Source organism: Chaetura pelagica, unplaced genomic scaffold, assembly GCF_000747805.2.
Source record: "Chaetura pelagica isolate M959 unplaced genomic scaffold, ChaPel_1.0 scaffold108, whole genome shotgun sequence".
Classification (NCBI taxonomy): domain Eukaryota; kingdom Metazoa; phylum Chordata; class Aves; order Apodiformes; family Apodidae; genus Chaetura; species Chaetura pelagica.
In genome coordinates this window covers 3460773-3481384 of record NW_009970718.1, presented here as the reverse complement: position 1 = coordinate 3481384, position 20612 = coordinate 3460773, and the positions used below count along the sequence as shown (strand labels likewise).

General features: G+C 40.2%; 1 protein-coding gene across 1 annotated transcript in view; it reads left to right on the top strand.

Moving 5' to 3' along the window:
- NELL2 (NEL-like 2 (chicken)) overlaps positions 1–20612 on the top strand; it is a 176118-nt gene that overhangs the window by 43358 nt on the left and 112148 nt on the right. The window contains exons 2-4 of the mRNA XM_010006301.1: positions 4643–4793; positions 16502–16675; positions 16780–16876. Coding sequence (XP_010004603.1) covers positions 4643–4793; positions 16502–16675; positions 16780–16876 — 422 coding nt within the window. The remainder of the gene's footprint in view (positions 1–4642; positions 4794–16501; positions 16676–16779; positions 16877–20612) is intronic.

Here is a 20612-nt window from a genome sequence, read left to right as displayed (position 1 = left end):
AACTGTTGAGAAACCACAAATTATCATCTGAGATATACCAGTTTAATTTTCTAAGCTATTACGGAAGTCCAGTTCCAGTAAAGTATTTTTCTTTGGTCTTAAAATGATTACTAGAAGCCAAATGTCAAGAACAAACCTAAATCAGTATTTATTGAGCACAGCTAGTGATCTATCAAGCACCTACCACTGGTGTTTGAAGGCAATTGGAATGAGGGATTTGCACTGTTGTGTTAGTGTAAAAGGAATGGATCTAATGGATCAGGGACCTTTCAGTGGTGGAATTAAGAAATTCACCGGGTGCCTGCCCTGTGCAAAAAATGTTATGCTTAATCAGAGTAGGCATAATTCAAAAGTCTGTGTAGCTCTTTGGCATGAGTGGACCTATTTGCAATACCAAAGCCAAATGGCCGTGTCTTTTGGCAGTTTAATACTGTAGCAGTTAATGTGATGATAATCTGCATGTATATATAGATTTCCAGCATTATCTAAGCAGATCTTGGTAATTTAGTCTGAGTCCATGATGAATAAGTGTAGGGTACCCAGATAAGGTTTTATAGATAGAAGGATGGAAAAATCTTATCCCGCCTAGTGATCAGGTAATGATTCACAGGGGTGACATGAGTAAACCTCAAAAAAGATTCCTCTCTTGCAGTGTAGAGTCAGGTCTGTGTTTCCCACCCCCACCTCAGCATAGCAATGAGGGCTGGGAGGACTCTGGAGAGCTCCATGGGACAGAGGGGGTTTGTTTCCTTGCTACAGCACAGGCCATCTGTAGTGCAATGTTTGCATCTCAATAGCTCTGGTTAGAATAAAAAGTTCATGTAGGAGGAGGAGATAATGATTTATGTACAGTTGGAATTGGCCTTGTGTAATGTTGGGGGTGTTGTGCTCTACTTTCTTTCATTGGTTGCTTATGAGGTTATCATGGGCATTTGGTAGAAATCAGTATTTCTCTTTAATTAAAAAGTTGTGGATTTTATTTTTGTTAAGCAAGCATAGTCTCCATGGACCATTTTCCATTTCTACCACAGAGCATTTATGATTTTCACTGATAGGGTGTGACAGTAGTTAAAACTAGAAACAATGCAGAGAGAGGAACCAAAGGAGTAACTGGGGCAGAGAGGCACCCTAGGATCTTCCAGGATTCAGAGTTGTGCAGGGAAAATCTGGATTCTTGGGAAAAGGTCATTGTTCTGTGCTTCCCACTGTCCGTCTTACTACCACTTTGTGGTCTTGAAGGAAACCTTAAAGAAATCCACTGGAAACAATGCTAGCAGAACAATAACAGCCAGGGAATTTCCTGTAATTCTTGACATGACTTTCTCTTTTTTGTCTTGCTTGACTTTTTCCCCTCAAACCCTCTGCCTAGCTCCTAACTTACCTTTGCATTTCTGCATTCATATTTTATATGTATCTCTCCTATCTTTTTCTGCTGCCATATTAAACCATAACTGTTGTGTGTCCAATCCCAGTATACATCTGTGGAAGTTAATAGCATTTATTCAGTACCTTAATGTCTCTATAGATTCCTGAGTGCTCACTGTCTAAATCACACACAGTGACCAGACACAGATGCTGTTGGGTGAAGGAGCTGTACAGCTTCTTCAAATGCCATTTGAGGGGATGTGTACTTTATCAGCCCTCCACCCTTCCCTTTCCTCCTGCAATGTTTCAGCTGAAGGGGAATTGACCTGAATTAATGTGGCTAAGAAGGAATGGGGTGCTCATGGTGTACACTCTATAGGCTTGGTTTTTATCTCACTGTCTACTGAAGCCAAAGTGAAATGTCTCTCCCAAGAAAGTTTAAAGGAAACATCAAAGGTTATCAGAGGGATAAGAGTGTTGTTACAAGGCAGTAACAAATATTAAGATGTAATTAAGATGATTTCCCACATTCCAGTGGTCTCAGCTTGCTTTGGGTTTTGTTCTCCTACTTTTAGTTGAAGTCACACTGCTCATCCTGGCTGAGGCATCTGAGGCTTCAAGCCCTTCAGGGAGGAGAGCTCTGCCCCTCAGGGCAGACACTTTTTGGACTATGCACACAAGGAACAATGACATCGTTCTTGTTTCAGTGTAAGCGTGTAATGTGTTTGTGGACCCAAAAGGAGACACTGTAAGTGCTCTAATGGTAATGAATCAGCAATAGAAAAGGATGTTGGCTGGGCTTTCTAAGCTGAGAAACCCAGCTCCCCGCCTACTGTGAACAGGCTTGCAGGATGTGCTTTGCATCTAGGAGTCAGACTTCGTAGGCTTTTAAGTGGGTTCCGCACTTGTATTTTCCTGTGGTCCTCTGTATTTTGGTAGGAAAGCTGTTCCTGAGAACTGCAGTATGTGAGGATCCTAAGATCATGCTTAGAGAATATGTTCCCTGTGTGTCCTTTCTTTGGCCTGTCTCTTGGGAATAGGTTGTTTATATTGCTAGAAATTGTTAACGCAGTTAAACTGTCTTGCAGCATGCAAACCTGTCATTCCACTCTGTTAGTGTCCCTTGGCTAAAAATGACTGCTTTGATGTAATTGTATTTGAGTTGCTTTATGATTTATTAACAATTCCATTTAAATGCCGTGTCTGCTACAGTGAGAGTTATGCAATCCGCAGTAGAAAGGACATGAAGTTTCACAATAAAACAAGATTTAAAAATGATAATTTCTTTGTTCCCCTGTCCCCTTTTCTGTTCCATCATTTGGATTTCCCTTTCAAAAAATTAATCAAATACAGCCTAGTGTCACACTGTGCAGGAGGAGCTTAGTTAGGACTTCAGGTTGTTGTACAGGTTGTTGCATTTCTTAAACAGGTATTAAAAAATATTCCTGGTCCATAAACTACAGTAAGCTGTTTGTTGCTAATACACAGTAACATCTTTATAGGTTCAGCTTAAAGAATAAACTTGTTTTAAGAACAGCAGTGTAAGCTTAGAGGAGAGCTTAGCTTCAGTCTGCCAAAAGAAAAAATTAGTACTTTGATTGCAGTTACCTCTCCGCTGCTGTTGCTGTCCCTGAGTTAGAGCAGGATGGTCAAATTGCAATGACAAGAAGCTTGTGAGTTGATTTAGTTCTTACACAGTTCATTACACATGCTAATGAATTGATTTCATGCATTGAAATATATATTAATTTTTTTCTACTATGATGTATTATGAAAAACCTTGGGAATTGTTTGTTTAGCATTTGACATCTTATTTTGTAAATTCTCTCTCTCACAGGCTCAAAGTTGGGCCTTTTTATTTTCTATGCGTGTTCCATGCAAATTCAGCAGAAACATTGCTTTAGTCTTGCTTGTGCCTGGGTTTTTAAAAGCAGAATCTTTATTGCCTGTGTGCAGTTACTCTAGCAAATGTTCATGACATCCTGTGCAAGACGCAGCAACAACATGCTTCACAACTGGAGTATATAGTGATTAACAGCTATATATTGTGAAAGATGCTGAGTTTTTAAGTCAATTGATAACTATTATTTAAAGCTGAGTAAGTTGCCCCTAGAGATATATTTTTCTAATTGATTGTGCGTAGCTATTAAGCATAACACTTTTGCAGAAGTCATTAGAAAGTTGCTCAGGTTGTGCTTCACAGCTTAGGCTCATATCCAGTGTTGTATGTTACTCTGTGCTTTGCTGCTAGAGAGTCCATGTTTTGGATGAGATATTAAAGGTACCATCTCACCATCCAAGGAGGGAGTGTAAGAGTTATGACCCTATCTTAAAAACAAAACCAACCCCCCCACCCAGAATTGCGTGTATGTCCTAGAAAATGAGCCCATGAAATGGATCCTGCATGTAAAAGCTGGTGTTTAAAATCATAGACGAATCATTAAGATTGGAAAGGATATTAAAGATCATCAAGTTCCAACCCCCCTGCCAGGAGCAGGAACCCTACCACTAGACCAGGTTGCACAAAACCTCATCCAACCTGGTCTTAAAAACCTCCAGGGATGAGGCATCAACAACCTCCTTGGGCAACCCATTCCATTTCCTCACCACCCATTGAGTGAATAATTTCTTCTTAATATCTAACCTAAGTCTCCCGTCTCTCGGTTTAAAACCATTACCCCTTGTCCTATCACTATCTTCTCTGATGAAAAGCCCCTCCCCAGCTTTCCTGTAGCCCCTTCAGGTACTGGAAGGCTGCTGTAAGGTCTCCCCAGAGCCTTCTCTTCTCCAGGCTGAACAGCCCCAACTCTCTCAGCCTGCCTTCATAGCAGAGGTGTTCCAGTCCTCTGATCATCTTGGTGGCCCTTCTCTGGACCCTTTCTAACACGTCTATATCTTTCTTGTGCTGAACTTCATGAGGTTGGCATTGGCTCCACCTCTCCAGCCTGTCAAGGATGGTGTCCCTTCCCTCTTGGGTGTCAACCACACCACAGCTTGGTATCATCAGCAAACTTGCTGAGGAAACACTCAATGCCACTGTCCATGTCTCCAACAAAGATGTTAAACAGCACTGGTACCAATACTGACCCCTGAGGGACACCACTTATCACCTGCCTCAATTTGGACATTGAGCCATTAATACTTTGGTCCCTGGTTTTGCCTGTCTGTTCAATTGCGCTACTCAGAAGTAGCCTATTGTTTTGTAAGCTCTTTGAATTGAGGATGTAAAGTAGAATTGTATTTTATACTGAATGTTCTCTTCTGTTATTTTTTTTAGATACTTCAAGAAGTGTAAAGGCATCTCCAGAAACAGCTGAAATTTTTTTTCAGAAGTTAAGAAATAAATATGAATTCACAATCCTGGTGACCTTAAAACAAGCTCATTTGAATTCAGGGGTTATTCTCTCTATTCATCATTTAGATCACAGGTAAGTACAGCTACCTGTATACTAGTTACTAAAGTGTATGTATTTATGCAGTCAAAAATTGAACATAAATTAGGGTGAGATTTTTGTATAGCAGGTAATTTGCAGATATTTATACTGTTTGGATAGGCATACTGTGCATATTCATAAAAAATCACAAGTCTAAATTGGCCAAGGGAAAGTGGAACAGCTGTTACTCTTTAAATGTCTTTTGCAGGGCATGAAAAGCCAGTTCTTTCTTGTCGTTCATAGCTCAGCTGGTTTAAAACTGTCATGTCAATATAGATACACTGAGTCACACAGCCTTGCTCTGTATGTCCACCTCTTCACAAGTTGCTTTTTAAGAGTGCAACCAATTTAAAAAAGGCAAAAAAATCCTCCAGTTATGGGTTTATGCTTCTTGTAAGTGGCAGAGCACTTTACTCAAAATGTTGTCAGCCTTAGAAAACTAAAGTGAATGATGTGGAGCATTTAAGGATTATTCCTTTGATAGGATAACAACTTCTAGAGAAATAATATATTCTTTATATATCTCTCTGAGTAACGGCTATTAAAGATAACTGCCTTATGATTCTGTGACAGAATAAAAAAGTTTTAAAATGTGCACTTTCTAAGCAGTCATTAACACAAGCAACAGATGATCTCTGCATTAGGTTCATAGTCCTTTTTGTTTTCCTGTGTACAATCCCATAATTCTTTCTTGATAATCTCTCTACACAATAGGAGAAAAAAAAATCCAACTAAAGAGGGGTGCTCAGGCAGAGCAAAATATCTATTTCTTTCTCTACCAGTGTAGAAGTTTTCATTAGTAGGCATGGCATCGATTATTTTGTGCTGGAAGATGGTCCAATTCTTCTTTTATACTATTTTCCAGGGCCCCATCTTCTGCATTTCACCAATTAAAAAAACCAACAACTGCCCCAAAAAACAAAACAAAAAATCAATCAATCAAACAAACCAACCAACCAAAGAAAAACCTCCAAAACAACAAAAAAACTAACAAAAAAAAACCCCAAGCAGATCAAAACAGAAAACATTCCCAAGTATCAACATGCCAAGCTTATAAAACATCTTTAAACATTTCAAGGGATGTTTGAGTGCCTCCTGTGTGACATTTACTGATGTTATATCATGGAAAAGCTCTGTTAAGTGCTACCCATGTCTTACCTACAAGAGCGGGGAGTGTGTGAGGGTCAGAACTGGGCAGCTGTGTTTATTGAGTGTCTAGTGTCAAGGTCCCTTCCAACCCCTAGGATTCCGTGATTCTGTGATTAAATTGATTCTATTCAGCCATAGCAAAGCAAAGCAAAGTTACAGCAGTGAAGGTGTCCTGGTTGTGTGGCCATACAAGCATAATGCTGCTAATCTCCTTTGAATCTGATTCATCCATGTCATCTGCCTATGCCCATGTAAAATACATTTGTAAAAACAAACAGGACTCTGAAAATCCCATTATTTTGAATTTGTATATTGTTAGGGAAGAGTTATTAGATCTTTAACAATGTATTGATAACATACTTTTTCAATAAATTTTTCACGTGCCCTAAATATTTTCAGGTCTACGTTTTCATCATCTTCTGTTATCTGCACATCAGAATCTGAACTAGCTGCAATGGGAAGCATTTGTTAAGGTTTCTGTCTGAAAATAGGAGGTCTGCATTATGTGTGTAGGTATTTTAAGTATGGATGCATAACTTAGTGGCATTGCTGAATGTTTCTGAGGCCCTTTTTCTCTTAATTGTGGAAACTTTCAGTATTCTTTTCCTAATACTTTATGTTAGAGGTATGAAAAATGAAGATAATACCCAGTTCCCACCTTGCTGAAACAAACCCAAGCCCTCCTACCATGATTTTAGCCTGTGTGACCTGTTTATCCTAGTGTATTCTCTGAAGTGATGCCTAGGGTTTACAATTTTTCTGTAAGAATGTACCTGATACTTCCATTGAGGTATGGTCATGCAACTACTTAAGGCTCAGAGTCTTAAAAAGTTGACATAACCATGCTCCCTAAGTTTCCTCTTCTAATGTCCTGTGGTAAATGCTGTCCCTGGGCTATCAGATAGATGCAGAAACTCTTTGTGTAAATCTAAAGCTGGAGCACTGCTGAGGCTGGGCTGTTGCTGTCACCACAAAAAGTAGCTCTAGAAATGATTTTCTGCAGATACAGTAATCTTTTTCTACTCCATTAGATACTTTTATTTTTCTTTTCCTAGTAGAATATCAAATCTGTCGTCCCCTTTCATAATGATTACATACTGATTTATCTAGCATTTACTATATTAGAATCTTTTAAAACTGATCTTACAGTGAAAGAATCTGAAATGATGCCTGTAACTATTCCTTTCTAATTTGCTCATATTCTTCCACAGAGATTACCTTTTTCCCCCACTGACTGGAGCAGCTGAGGAATTCAGGAAGTAGTAGTTTTGGGCACAGCTTGGAAGTTTTAATAGAATTTTTCATAGAATTTAATAGAATTTTTCATAGAATTTAATAGAATTACTAGGGTTGTAAGGGACCTTAAAGATCATCTAGTTCCAACCCCCCTGCATGGCACCTTCCATTAGATCAATTTGCTCAGAGCCCCATCCAACCTGGCCTCTAACACTTCAGGGATGAGGCATCCACAGTTTCCCTGGGCAACCTGTTGCAGTGTCTCACCACAGAATCAGAATTGATGGAGTTGAAAGGGACCTCTAGAGATCATGTAGGATAACCCAGAGCACTTTACACAGGACTGTATCCAGGTGGGTTTTGGATATCTCCAGAGATGGAGACTCCACAACCTCTCTGGGCTCGGTCACACTCACAGTAAAAAAGTGCTTTCTTGTGTTCAAATTGAATTTCATGTGTTTTAATTTGTGCCCATTACCTCTTGTCCTTGTCACTGGGCACCACTGAGAAGACTCTTGGGTGAATCCATGCTGACTTCTCTCAATGACATTCTTCACTTTCACATGTTTTGTGAAACACCCTCATAGTGAAGAATTTCCTCCTCACATTTAGCCTAAATCTTCCCTCTTCCAGTTTTAATACATTACCCTTTGTCCTGTCACTACACACCTTTGTAAAAAGTCCCTCCCCAGCTTTCCTGTGGGGCCCCTTAGGCCCTGGAAGGTTGACATGAGGTCTCCCCAGAGCCTTCTCTCCTAAAGGCTGAACAACCCCGACTTTTTGAGCCTGTCTTCATAAGAGACATGCTCCAGCCCTCTGATAATTTTCATTTTCAGGAAAACTCTTGGTGTCAGGAAAACAAGGATTTATGTAGGGCACATACATGAAATGCTTTCTTAGCATTTGTTGTAACAGCTGTTGATGTCTCGTGATTATCTGCTGTCTAATGGAGTGTACTGTACAGCAGTTTCAGACCTCTTTCAGTCTAGGAGGAAACTATCTGTGACAACTTCTCTCTTACAGATGTAGCCATGCCAGGAGATAAGTTGCCAGGGGTGAACTTCTGATGCATAGATTTTGTTCTGTCGTTTGACTATTGTATTAAAATAGAGTGAAACTGTATGTGCCCTGCTCTTGGTGTGAGTGTGCCTGTATTTCTGGACTGCAGTGTGAAGTCTCCTCCCTGACACCACAAAATCTGCTGCAAACACATTATGCTGAGAAAAACTTCTAATATTTCCCAGTTAAGTCAATACTGTAGATTTATGTGGGTTTTGTTTGAGGGTTTCTCTCCCCTTCCCAACAAGAACTTACAGTAGATGTTAGGTTAAGAATTACATCGGATTCATTTTCAAATGTTAAAGCTGCATGTGGATGTTCTCTGTCCCTAAAAAAGTTGTAGCTTATTTCTGCAATTTAAACAACTCTGTGCTGTAAGAGTGGGGGGCTTTGGGGTTTTTTTTTGGTAGTAATTCTTAGTTGCTGTTTCTTAATAGTCTGACAATAATTATGAAACTTCTTATAGTTAATTATAACGATCAATTGCTTTTGAATTGACTTCTAGCAATTTAAAACTTCTCTGGTGCCGTTCTTCTCTTTTGATGCTGTTTGCATGTTTCATCAAAGGTGTCAAAAAAAGGTATTTTATTCCATTCATTCATTGCTTTTCTAGTGCGTGAGAAGATTCTGTGGGACAAAGAGTTCTCTGTGTAGCTACTGACAGTTTGACTGGGCTCTTGCCTCTACCCCAGAAGAGAAAGGTTCCTTGTTTCTGTTGCTTTGGGAGATTAACTTTTATCCCTGGATGTGTGAATAGAGGGAAATACTTATAAAGGAGCAGTTTTGTGTTATACTCTAATTTAATGTCTTAATAACAATCGGAATGACCTGTTCCTTTATATGTTGGTTATAAGGGAAGCTGTTGAACTGATTGATGCCTTGTCACTGTTGCCTGGGTTTTTTGGGTTTGGTTTAGTTTATGCTTTGTGATTAAAAAAACAAACAAACAAAAAAAAACAAAAAAAAAAAAAGAGAGGGAAAGAAAAAAAAGAAGAAGAAAAAAAAGAATTGCTAATAGGATGTAAATTCACCTAAAAACCACCTTCCTGTAACTTTTGTTAAATCAAGTGCAGTCAGCCTGACTGCTGATGTAAATCATCACAGTGCCAGCTAATCCAGGGTGATCCAGGGCAGAACTTATTACAAAATGCTTTTATGGGCCCAGATCCTGTAGTTTTAATTGAGACTGATGACAGACCTACTTGAATAAGAGACAAAAGACTTGTCCCTCCCTAGGACACTGAAAACCACCCCTAAAATAGTTGAAGCGTGAGTTTTGACAGATACTGTTGTTTTTCTGCTGTTGTTTGAAAGGATTCTATTAACAAACAGATAATGAAGAAATCTGTATTCTGTCGGGGTAGAAAATTGAGAGTTAAGTCAAAACTGGCTTTTGCTTTTACTAATATATATATATCAGAAGGTTGGTTGTTGTATTTGTAGTCCTATTGTTCTCTGTGGAGAAACTTTGTCAAGAAAGGGAGTTAGAGGAATGGTTTATGTCATCTGTTTTCATAGTGTTTGATCTAAGAAGGTTTCTTGATTTTTAGCAGAAAAGGAAGCTTCAAATAGATAAGATTAAAAGTAATGGGCCTGTGTAATAGTGAGAACAGAATGGGAATATATTGATAAATGGGGTTTGTGAGAGAGATGGGAGACATGAGAGCAATTGCTCAAAGGCAAGAATTGCATTTCAAAAAGTATTTCCTTGTTTGGGAATTTGATTTCATATTCATAGCTCAAACATGGACAGCATGGGCAAAGTGCTGTAATGCGAGGTGTATTTGGCTTGTGTGGCAAGGTTTTGGTAGTGGGGGGGCTACTGGGGTAGCTTCTGTGAGAAGCTGCCAGAAGTTTCCCCCATGTTTGACAGAGCCAATGCAAGCTGGCTCCAAGACCCACTTCTGGCCAAGGTGGACCCCATCAGCGAAACTAGTAGCACCTCTGGGATATCATAATTAAGAAGGGTGAAAAAACCCCCTGTGCAACATCAACTGCAGCTGGAGAGAGGAGTGTGAATACATGAGAGAAACAGCTCTGCAGACACCTAGGGTAGAGAAGAAAAAGGGGGAGGAGCTGCTCCTGGCGTTGGAGCAGAGATTCCCCTGCAGGCCATGGAGAAGGCCATTGTGAAGCAGGCTGTCCCTTGCAGCCCATGGATGTCCATGATGGAGCAGATAACAGATAACCATGTGCAGCCTCTGGAAGACCTCATAGCTGTGCAAGTGGATGCCTGAAGGAGATTGGAAACCTGTGCTGAGCAGGCTCCTGATGGGACCCATGGAGAGAGCAGCCTACACTGAAGCAGCTGTACTGGCAGGACTTGTGAGCCCAAGGAGGACCCATGCTGAAGCAGTTTCTTCCTGAACAACACTGAAGCCAGATGAGGGGCTGGAAGATGTTGATAAAAACAAGATCATATTGACATATTTTTCTCCCACATGCTTTATTAGTTTGAGTAAGGTACAGACATGGTGTCTCTCTGTTCTTCTAGTCACCTGTTGCCTGGCTGTTCTCTCCTGTGAATATCCCATTGTGTAGGGTGTTCCTCACTGCATGTCCCAGCATGGGCCTACATCTCCTGTGAGCATCAGGAATGCTGTCCTCTATTTGTATCCAGTGAGATGAGCAGTTGCCATGCTGGGACAAAGCTGAAATGGTTGACCTTTTTCTTGGTAGACGAAAATAAACAGCAGAAGAGATGTAAATGCCAGAATGATCAGTACCTTGCTGGCTGAGGTACTTCAAAGGCATTTTCCTCGCATTGTTAATCTCTGCTCTGCCAGATTTGGAACTTGGACTTGGTTCTTTTCCATCTCAGACAAATGTCCTGAGTGTCCTGAGGAGTGTAATTCTGCCCAGACTGGACTGCTGGCCTGCTCTTGTCCATTCTGCATAATTGTTAGCTTCTTCCTTGGCGTGCTTCTGTCTCCTGCAATTAGCACCCTTACAGATGATGCTAAGGCATAGTTTCTGGAATAGCATTGGCTAGGTCTATTCCTAACAGACAGCATGGAAAAAAACCCACCCATTTCAGGGGAGAAGTGGGAGAAAGTGCTCATATGATGGTAAGCAGTAGTGGAACATCACTGTTAGTATTTGTCTGCAGGGGCAGGAAATGGGGTAGCTGGCTTTCTTTATTAGTATAGACACAGGACTTAAGATCAACTTACTGTATTTAGGTTGGTTTTGTACCTGACTTTTTCATTGATAAATTCTACATAATGGGAGAGCCTCATCAGGTCAAACTGAGAGACTGGTTTTACTGTCCTGCTGTTTGTACACTCTTTTTCAATATGGAAAATACCATCTTCTGATTTTGACCTCTCTTCACTTGGGAACTCTGCTTTCAAAGAGGTCATAACTGCAGCATTAAAGAGTATTTGGGAAAGTCCTTCAGAGAGTCTTAAATTTGCTCCGTCTGTCCTTCTCTCACTCATTTTAATAAACATTTAATCCTGGAATCCACAAGGTTTGCTGTGAGAATATTTGTTTCTATCAAAAGATTTGGTTTTAATCTATGGATCAGCATTTTTGAACATAAATTCTTGTCTGGGTCTAAAACTATAATCAGCAAAAGAAAGGGACAGAAACTGAATTGCTGTCTTTTCTGCTCACTGTGCATTTGCACTAAGTGCTACCAACTTACTCAGAAAAGTAAAGACCATTTTTAAATTTATCACTGCCTGGAAAAGCTGCCAGTCCTCTTTTGCCCAGATAGAGCTCAAGGTAGTCAGGGAAAAGGACAAACCAGTAAGGCCAAGCAGTAATGTAAATGAGAGGTGGGAACTAGGTATTTCCAGGTATAGTTCAGTTGCCATTTAGCATTTAGAATCCATCTGCTGATATTTTTATGCCATATTGTTCTGGGGGATGAACCAAGTAGTAAAAACTCTTATTTGATGTTTCAGAACAATTTAGGTGTTACTTCCAAATAAAAAAACCAGGCTCACACTCCTGACTGCCAAGTCATCATACCATGGAAAACAGCAGAATGTGGTGGCTGTGTTGCACTAATTGTTAATTACTTTTACATCTTCATAGTCTACACCCAGCAGAATTACTTACTGCTGTTGTACTCATATTTTTGCAATGAACAGGGTCTTCTGAATAGGGTCTCTGGTTTGTGTTTTTGTTCATGGTTTTTGGTATTTTTTGTGTTTTGTTTTATGTAATTATACCTAATGAAAAAGGCAGAACTTTTGCATCAAAAAATCTTCAGCTCTAAGTAATGGAGATAAAGACTTTTTTTTTTTCTTTCTTCTTTCTTAAGTATATACTCCTTTTTAATTTTGTTTTCCTTTTCTTCTTAATGTGGATCAGAGCCACAAAGAACTCTTTTAGCACACTACCTGTAAATATGAGTAGCAAAAGTTAAAAAAAACCCAAAACACACCACCTTGTAATAAATTTATAAGCAGCAAACATGGTATCTTGCCTTTAGCTTCTAGAATATTTGTCTACATGCTGTAAGTTGAAGTAGAAATTATTAGTTGCCTGGAGTAAGAATGGGCAGCTCCAGTGTGCGTTTGCTGCCTGAGCAGGGATGCTGAGTGAGCGACTGAGCTGTCACAGACAGTGCTACCAACACTGGCTTTAGCTGGAGGGGCCACACCTCCCTCTTCCCAAAGACTGCTACGCCATACACCTGGGGTTTTGCCTCCTAAATCTCTAGTGTTTTGCTGTACATCCTGACTTCTGCTTCCACAGTCTGCCCCAACTGGTCTCTCACAGCCTGAAGAGCAGGTCCTGTGCAGGCTCAGGCAGACCAAGAACCCTTTGCCAGGATGGGCTGCAGTAAACCTCCACAGCTGAGCAAATCTGCTGACACTCATCTCTTATCCAGCAGTTTGGAGAACTGGGCAGCAGAGATAACATCCCTGTTTTTTGTGTCAAATTCCTCTGAGGCATTTAAAACAAATTTCTTCCTCTTGGGAAGATAGGCTTAGCCGTAGTACATAAGGCATGGCTGGCTGGTTTCCAAGAAGAAGGGCTGATCTTATGGTGGCCTTGGCTGTTGCTTTTGTAGTGATTGTGCATGCATGCACACACACGGTGATCTGTAGAGATGTAGCAACCATTTTTTCAGATTGACATTTTCTTCACCATGTGTTAAACATAGTAAACCTAAGCATGTAGCATCTCTCAACAAAGTTAAATCCATTTGACCCAAAGCACCTGTGGGTATTGGGTGGTTTAAATGGAGTAGGCTGGTATTGATTTAATAGCAACAGAGCTCATGGGTGTTAGTAAAGAAGGAAGCAGGTTCTGCTGTTGCACTGTGTTTCTTATTGCCTTTTTTTTTTTTTTTTTACTTCAAGAGCCAGTTGCCTTTTGCAGCATAGAAGAGTGCCTTGGAACTGTTGGGAGAAGCAGTAAGGACACTAATAGTGGCAGTTCTTGAGCTGATGGTCTCCTTGAGGTGGTTGGGCTGGTGTGGACAAGAAAGCAGCAATTCAGCTGATGAGGTTTCCCTGAAACTTTTTAGTAATGAGATCCTTGGTTAGAAGAAGACTGCAGTATGATGCAATTATTGTTTTGGGAGTAAATCCTTTAAGAACCAAGATCACCCTCTTTTCTCTCTCGAAAGATTAGTTATCCTTAGTGTACAGAGAAGTGTAGAGTGTTTTTGTCACCATAAGTGACTTTTTAAGATCCAGGTGCATTTGTTAATTCTTAGCTTACTTTCTCAAAGACTCTTTCAAACCTTTGGAGAAGACATATCCAAGAGTTACAGCCTCACAGGTGGTGTGCGAAGAATCTGTGAGCAGACTTTGCATTTCCACCCATATTGGTCACTCACTTCTGAGGCTTATCCCATCTTCAGAAGATCATGAGACTGCACCAGAGCTGTTAAAAGTCCAAGCTGTTAAACAAATCTAGGCAAGTGCATTAGCAAGCACAGTATTTTATAAAAAAAATAAGTAAAAGTTATTATCTTTCACTTCCCTGTGTTTCAGTGTCATGCCATTAATTTAAGCTGCAGAGAATGTCTTTCCAGCTGTCATTCCACTTGCTGTTCTAATTGCATTTATCTGCTGCCTCTATAGATTCTTAGTAAGCCATAGATTCTTCTCCTAATAATTCTCCTAATGGCAATTATTTTCTTTTTCGTTTTGATGCTTGTTTTCTCAAACAATCATCAAGCCCTTCCAAGGTAGATGTATTTGTTAGTTTACCAGTTGGAAAAGCAAAAGAGATTGCCTATGGATCTCAAAGCAGTGTGTTAATCACAGTTAAAATTAAGCCCCAAGTGTCCATATTTTTTGCACAGCTTTGTGTAGGAAGTTTTCAGTGCTTATTGCTGCATCATTGCATGTTAGTGTCCTCTCTCAGCAGCTCTTAATTCCTGTAATTTTTACACTGATGTCTTCTTTTTCTTGGGAAATCCATGTTTCTTTTTCAGAGATTTCTTTGTCTCACCTGCATAAGAGGTAACATGAGTGCTCATTTTATACCCTCTGAACTGACTGTATGTGTATTGGTGTAGTTTGTTCCCTGCCTGCCTGCACCTCTGTATGTTGATATCAGTTCTGCCACTGACTTTGAAGAGAGTGGGAGATACCTGTTGGCTGTACCAGAAGATAATGTTTCCATCCCTTTCTTTTTCCATATTGTTTCTGCAGCTAGGTGGAGACACTTAAAAGTTGCTGGAGTCCAGTTCTGTAATATTCCCTTCTCTGTTAGGTTGAGATTGACCTTATTTTTATCCTTGAAGTTTGAGTTATGAAGGAGATTATTAATTTGACTGATGTTCTGCCACCATTGCCCATTTTTTTCCCAGCCAGACCTTCAATTAGTTTTCACTTCTTGCTAATGCAAAAATTATTTTTGGGCCATGAGGAGGTAAATGATTTCAAATTATAAAATTTATTGCTGATTCTGGTTTTTTAATACTGGGGAGCAGGAAGAAATCACCCTCTGCCAGTTTTGCAAAAGGATAATTGTGTTTGTGCTGTTGCTAGGCATGCTCCACTGTGAAACACCACGAAGGATGGAGAGGTGTGCAGTGAGCCTCACCTTCTCCTAGGGATAATGACTGCACAAGACAGTTTTGATTTGGTTTCATCTTCACTCTTGAAAACTGCAATCATTGTCTTGTCTGTTCCTTAATATAGATAGCCTGTTAGAGTAAACAGAATCACCCTAAAACACGTGTGCACTCAGATTACAAACCACTGTCACACCTGATTGCCGATGCAGCAGCAGAAATAGACAAGAACAAATTGTCCGTTCTCCCAGTTGTGTATCTCACCACATCATATGTTATTTTCCATGTGCTTAAGCTATCAGTTGCATGCGATTATTAGAGATTCTCCATTTTTCTTTCCTGTTTTGAAAGCATTTAGGGACAACTTTAAAATGAGAACCTTAGTACTTGGAAGTCAAATAAATGGTTTGTCAGCCTTCTTCCCAGAAGAAGCCCAATATGCAAGAAACAGGCCTGTCTGACTGAGTACGAAGTTTGGTTATGAGGTGCTTTTTAAATTAATCAGCTGGAATTTCACCAGCAAGGCTTGTGTTTGCAATCTCCAGATCTGGTGCATGTGCACTCATCTCAATACGGCTGCAATGCTGGATTTTTATCATGTATATACATACATATATACACACATATGCATATGTGTGTCTATATATATATATATATAAGTACACACACACCACAAATACACATAATGATCTAACAAAGCAAATATACGCATGTACATAAATTATTCTGAGGAGTTAGCACTTCTTGATTTTGTATTTCTTTGGAGAAATTTCATTACAAAAAATGACAGGAGATGTTAACAGTACATCTGAAAGCAAACAAAGCAGTGTGAAGTCTCAGTTCTTGCTTACTTCCCTGGTTGGTAATGGCTAATGATGTCCCTATGGCAAAACTTGTTGTTGTCCTTTGAGCATTCATGCCTTCAGAGTATCCTTACTGTGCTTTCAGGATATGAGGCATTTATTCATAGTAGAGCAATTATATTTTCAGTCAGATCATGTTATGGAAAATAGTGTTGCTAGAGGAAAAAAATATTTGGCTTGGAATCTTGTGTACTTGCACTAAAGCTGGAACCTGCTATTATGTGTTACTGAGAAGAAGGACGCAGTGCAACTCTGGGAAGCATCTACTTTCAGCTTTGTGTCTCCTTGCTTGTCTTTCCCCCTCTTTTAAAGAGGTCCTGTGTGATAATGAGAAGTTGTGTTATGTAAAATGTTGCTGTGGTGATAAGAATGGTTTATGACATGATGATGCACTTATGGTACAGGTACCTGGAGCTGGAAAGCAGCGGTCATCGAAATGAAATCAGGTTGCATTATCGTTCCGGCAGCCATCACTCCCACACAGAAGTATTCCCATACATCTTGGCAGATGATAAATGGCACAGGCTTTCCTTAGCAATAAGTGCCTCTCACTTGATTTTACATGTGGACTGCAATAAGTAAGTAGTGTTGCTCTACAAGAATTTGTTTCATTTGGAACATTCCAGCTCCAAGGAAGTGAAATTATAACAACTTGGTACTTTATTTTTACCTTTCTTTTCAGAATTTATGAAAGAGTTGTGGAGAAGCCCTTCATGGACTTACCTTTAGGTACAACCTTTTGGCTGGGACAGAGGAATAATGCACATGGCTATTTTAAGGTATGCATTCCCTGAAAGGAAAAGAGTGAACTTAAATAAAAATTATTAAGGGATTGGAGCATCTTCCATATAAAGAGAGGCTGAGGGAGCTGAGATTGTGCAGCCTAGAGAAGAGAAGACTCAGGGAGCATCTCATTAATGAGTATAAATACCTGAATGAGAGGGAGTTAAAATGAGGGATCCAGACTCTTCTCAGTAGTGACTACTGACAGGGCAAGAAGAAATGGACAAAAATTGAAACACCTGAACTTCCATAAGACCATAAGAAAACTGTTCTGCTGTAAGGTGGTTCCGAGTAAGGCTCCCATGACAATATTCAAAAACCATTTGGACACAGTCCTAGGCAACGTGCTGTGACTGATCCTTCCTGAGCAGGAAAGTGTGAGTAGATGAAGTCAGGAGGTGCCTCCCAAGCTCAACCAATGTGTTCTACTGTAGCCATGTTCCTAGGGCTGTGGTGTGCATCAGCATATCTGATGCAGTGACCTGTGGTTCCATCAAGTTGGACTTGACTGAATAAAGTTGCAGGGCCAGATGCATAGGGCTCAGTGACACCAAATGACACAGAAGTTTAAGACCAGGAAAGGTAAGTGGAAGAATACAAAGTAATTTCAGGACAGAAATGGTCAGATTATTGTCTGTTTCGTAGCTAGATGGGTTTTTTTTATGTGTCACAGAACACTGCAGTCTAGGGAGCTCCGGCTTCATTGCCTCTGTAGGATTTATATTTCATCACAATCAGCTCAGAAATGCACAAGATGAGTAGCATCAATGAAGCGAATGTTCTTCCTTCCCAGAGGAAGAATATTTGTGCATGCATTTAGGGGAAGTTTAGGTTGGATGTAAGGAAAAACTTTACAAGAAGAGTTGTCCAGGGAAGTGGTTGAATCACCATCCCTGAATGTGTTTAAAAATTGTATAGATATGGTGCTTGAGGACATGGTTTAGCAGTGAGCTGTTAAAGCTAGGTTAGTAGAGTTAGGTTAAAGTTTGTCTAGATGATATTCTAGGTCTTTTCCAACCTGAACGATTCTATGATTCTATGCTTCTATTTGCTTACTGCTTCTGTTTTAATATGTATATATGTCAAGCACAGGGTGTATAACAAAACGGAAGTGAATGCTATGTTGAATGCTATGTGTAAATTTTGATTCCTGAGTCCATTAAGTAGCACTCACTGGTCACAGCTGCTATCTGTGGTTTAGCCTTAGTCTTCTCTGGAGCTGCTTTAACACATGATGGCATCCCTGTGGATGCCTTCCACACTGCAGTCCCATTTTCCTCCCTGTAGGCATTTCTTTTACCTGAGCTGCAAAATAGAATTGATGACTTTCACAGAGCAAATCACTTTTTGAAATATGGCCTGCTAATTTTTTTTTTCCACTGTAAAACACTTTGACTATTGTTTTCACAGCACGTTCTGGGCTTTCTTGCTAAAATCAGCTTCTGAGTGTTGAAATACTGTCTGTTGTACTTAAATGTTAATTTTTATCATTGTTGTGTGTGATGTATGGAGGTCCAGTGGGACACTCAGACTTGAAAACTGAAGAAGGACTTTTTTTTTAATTTATTTTTCAATTCAATAATATGTTTCTTTTTCCTCCAAAAGGCTAAGAGGGTGTCTGCTAAACAATCTGAAAAATTATGTTTGTGGCTTAAATGAGCAGTTGACTCTAATAATAAAAATCAGAAGATACTAATACGTTGCTTAAACTGATCTCAGATACACTTCATTTATTCTATGTGCTTATAATTAATACTTAAAAAAAAATATTCCTTTTATTCTTTTGTGCCTTTTGGTTTTTGACTTGATTGTATTATTTTTGCTAAATTATAATCACTGCAAAGAAACTTATTAGATGTAGAAAAATAAATACTCTAGTAGTAGACTGTATTTTTTTGTTTCCTTCTTTCTTTTCAAGAAAGAATAAATTAAACAAAATACATGGATAATTTTGCTTCAGTGACAAATATAAACCAGCCTAGTAGAAGTGCAGACATGGATAGCTGTTAAAAGAGCATTGATATAGCTGAAATATACTGTGCTAAGAGATTTCTCCAGTGTAATATAGTGCCAATGGTCAACCTGCATTTGGAAATGTGACACTTTTATACAGGAGACCTATCAGTTTAGAAGGTCAGGAATTTCAGCATTTCTTAATGTTTTGGAGAGCTTGTATATTTAGAAACTCACTGGGACAACTCCAACATCTCATTTTAAGAGGTCCAGGTGCTTAGTTATTTCAAAAAATCAGGCCACTTTGTGTAGATTAAATGGATTGTCCAGAGTGGTCAAGGCGCTCAGAATCACTAGGCACTCTGAAAAAAGTTTTGCTTGGCTGTATTTGGTTTTTTTGAACCTAATTTTGCTACACTAAACCAATGTGCGTGTGCCAGTAGGCATATTCACACTGCATTAGTATATTTGTACCTGTTTAAGGTCTGCAGCCTGAGAGAGAAGGTCTGGCTTTGTGCTTTCTAGTACTGTGTCACTTCTCTCAGTCCCTAGCATCCCACAGAGGGTTAATCTGAACTACTGGGTTCTTTAGGAGCCTGTGCAAAGCTTCTCATGTACTGTCCGGAGGTCCTGATGTGGCAGTCCAGGTGGGCTGGGTGTCACAGTTCCCTCTTGTCTCCTTGGGAGAATGAGAAGGAGCCTGAGTTCCTGGCAAGTGGCAGGATCAGCTTGTATCACAGCTGATGTATGATGAATAAAAGTCCTCAATAGTTGCAGGAACTTTACTGTTGGTAAATAGTTAAATTATTCAAATACTTGCCTGTGTTGAGTGAAGAGTGTTTTCATCTTGAATGTGTTGGACCCTGCTTTTCCTAAAATCTCATAAAAATACCATAACTTGGGTTGATGTGAGTTTGAACCTGATGACACCAAGGAAAGAAAGGAGGAATGATTAAAACAGTGAGAATTTTTGTATGTTCTTCAAAGAGGTCCTTGGTCCTGACTTCCAGAACACTTGATATACGAGATCCAGACATGGAGCCCTGTCTCAAGCACACTGTCTGGGGTTCGGGACAACACGACGACAAAGGAGCAGCCCCACGGCCACTCACTCAGTCCCCACCCCACACACACACTCTGGGATGAGGAGGACAAAGCTCATGGGCTGAGACAAAGGACAAGGAGGGTTCTTCACCAATTAAGGTCCTGGGTAAAACAGACTTGACTTGGGGAAAAAATAATAATTTAATTTCACACTAATCAAACACACACAGGACACAGACAACACACAGAGCAGGGCTTGCATATGTTACCCCACCCCTCCCTTCTTCCCGGGCCCAAATCACTTTGTTCCCGGTTTCTCTCCCTCCTTCCCCCCAGCAGCACAGGGGCACAGGGGATGGGGTTTAGAGTCAGTTCACAGGCTGGTGGTTCCTGCCACGCCATCCTCCTCAGGAAAAAGGATTCCTTACAGTCCTTCCCTGCTTCCCTGTGGGTTCCCTCCCATGGGAGAAAGTTCTCCATGAACCTCTCCTTCATGAGTCCTTCCCACGAGGTCTGGAGCTGCTCCAGCCTGGGCTTCCCACAGAGTCAGGGGCTGCTTTGGGAACAAACTGCCCTGGTGCCAGGGTCTTCCAAAGATGCATAATCAGAGTCCACAGGCAGCAAATCCTCTGGCCACAAAATCCAAGTCCACTGGCCAAGTTCACCCCTCCTGGCACCTTCAGAGAATGTTCCACCACGTTCCTCCATGAGTACAGAGGGGACAGCTGCCATCTC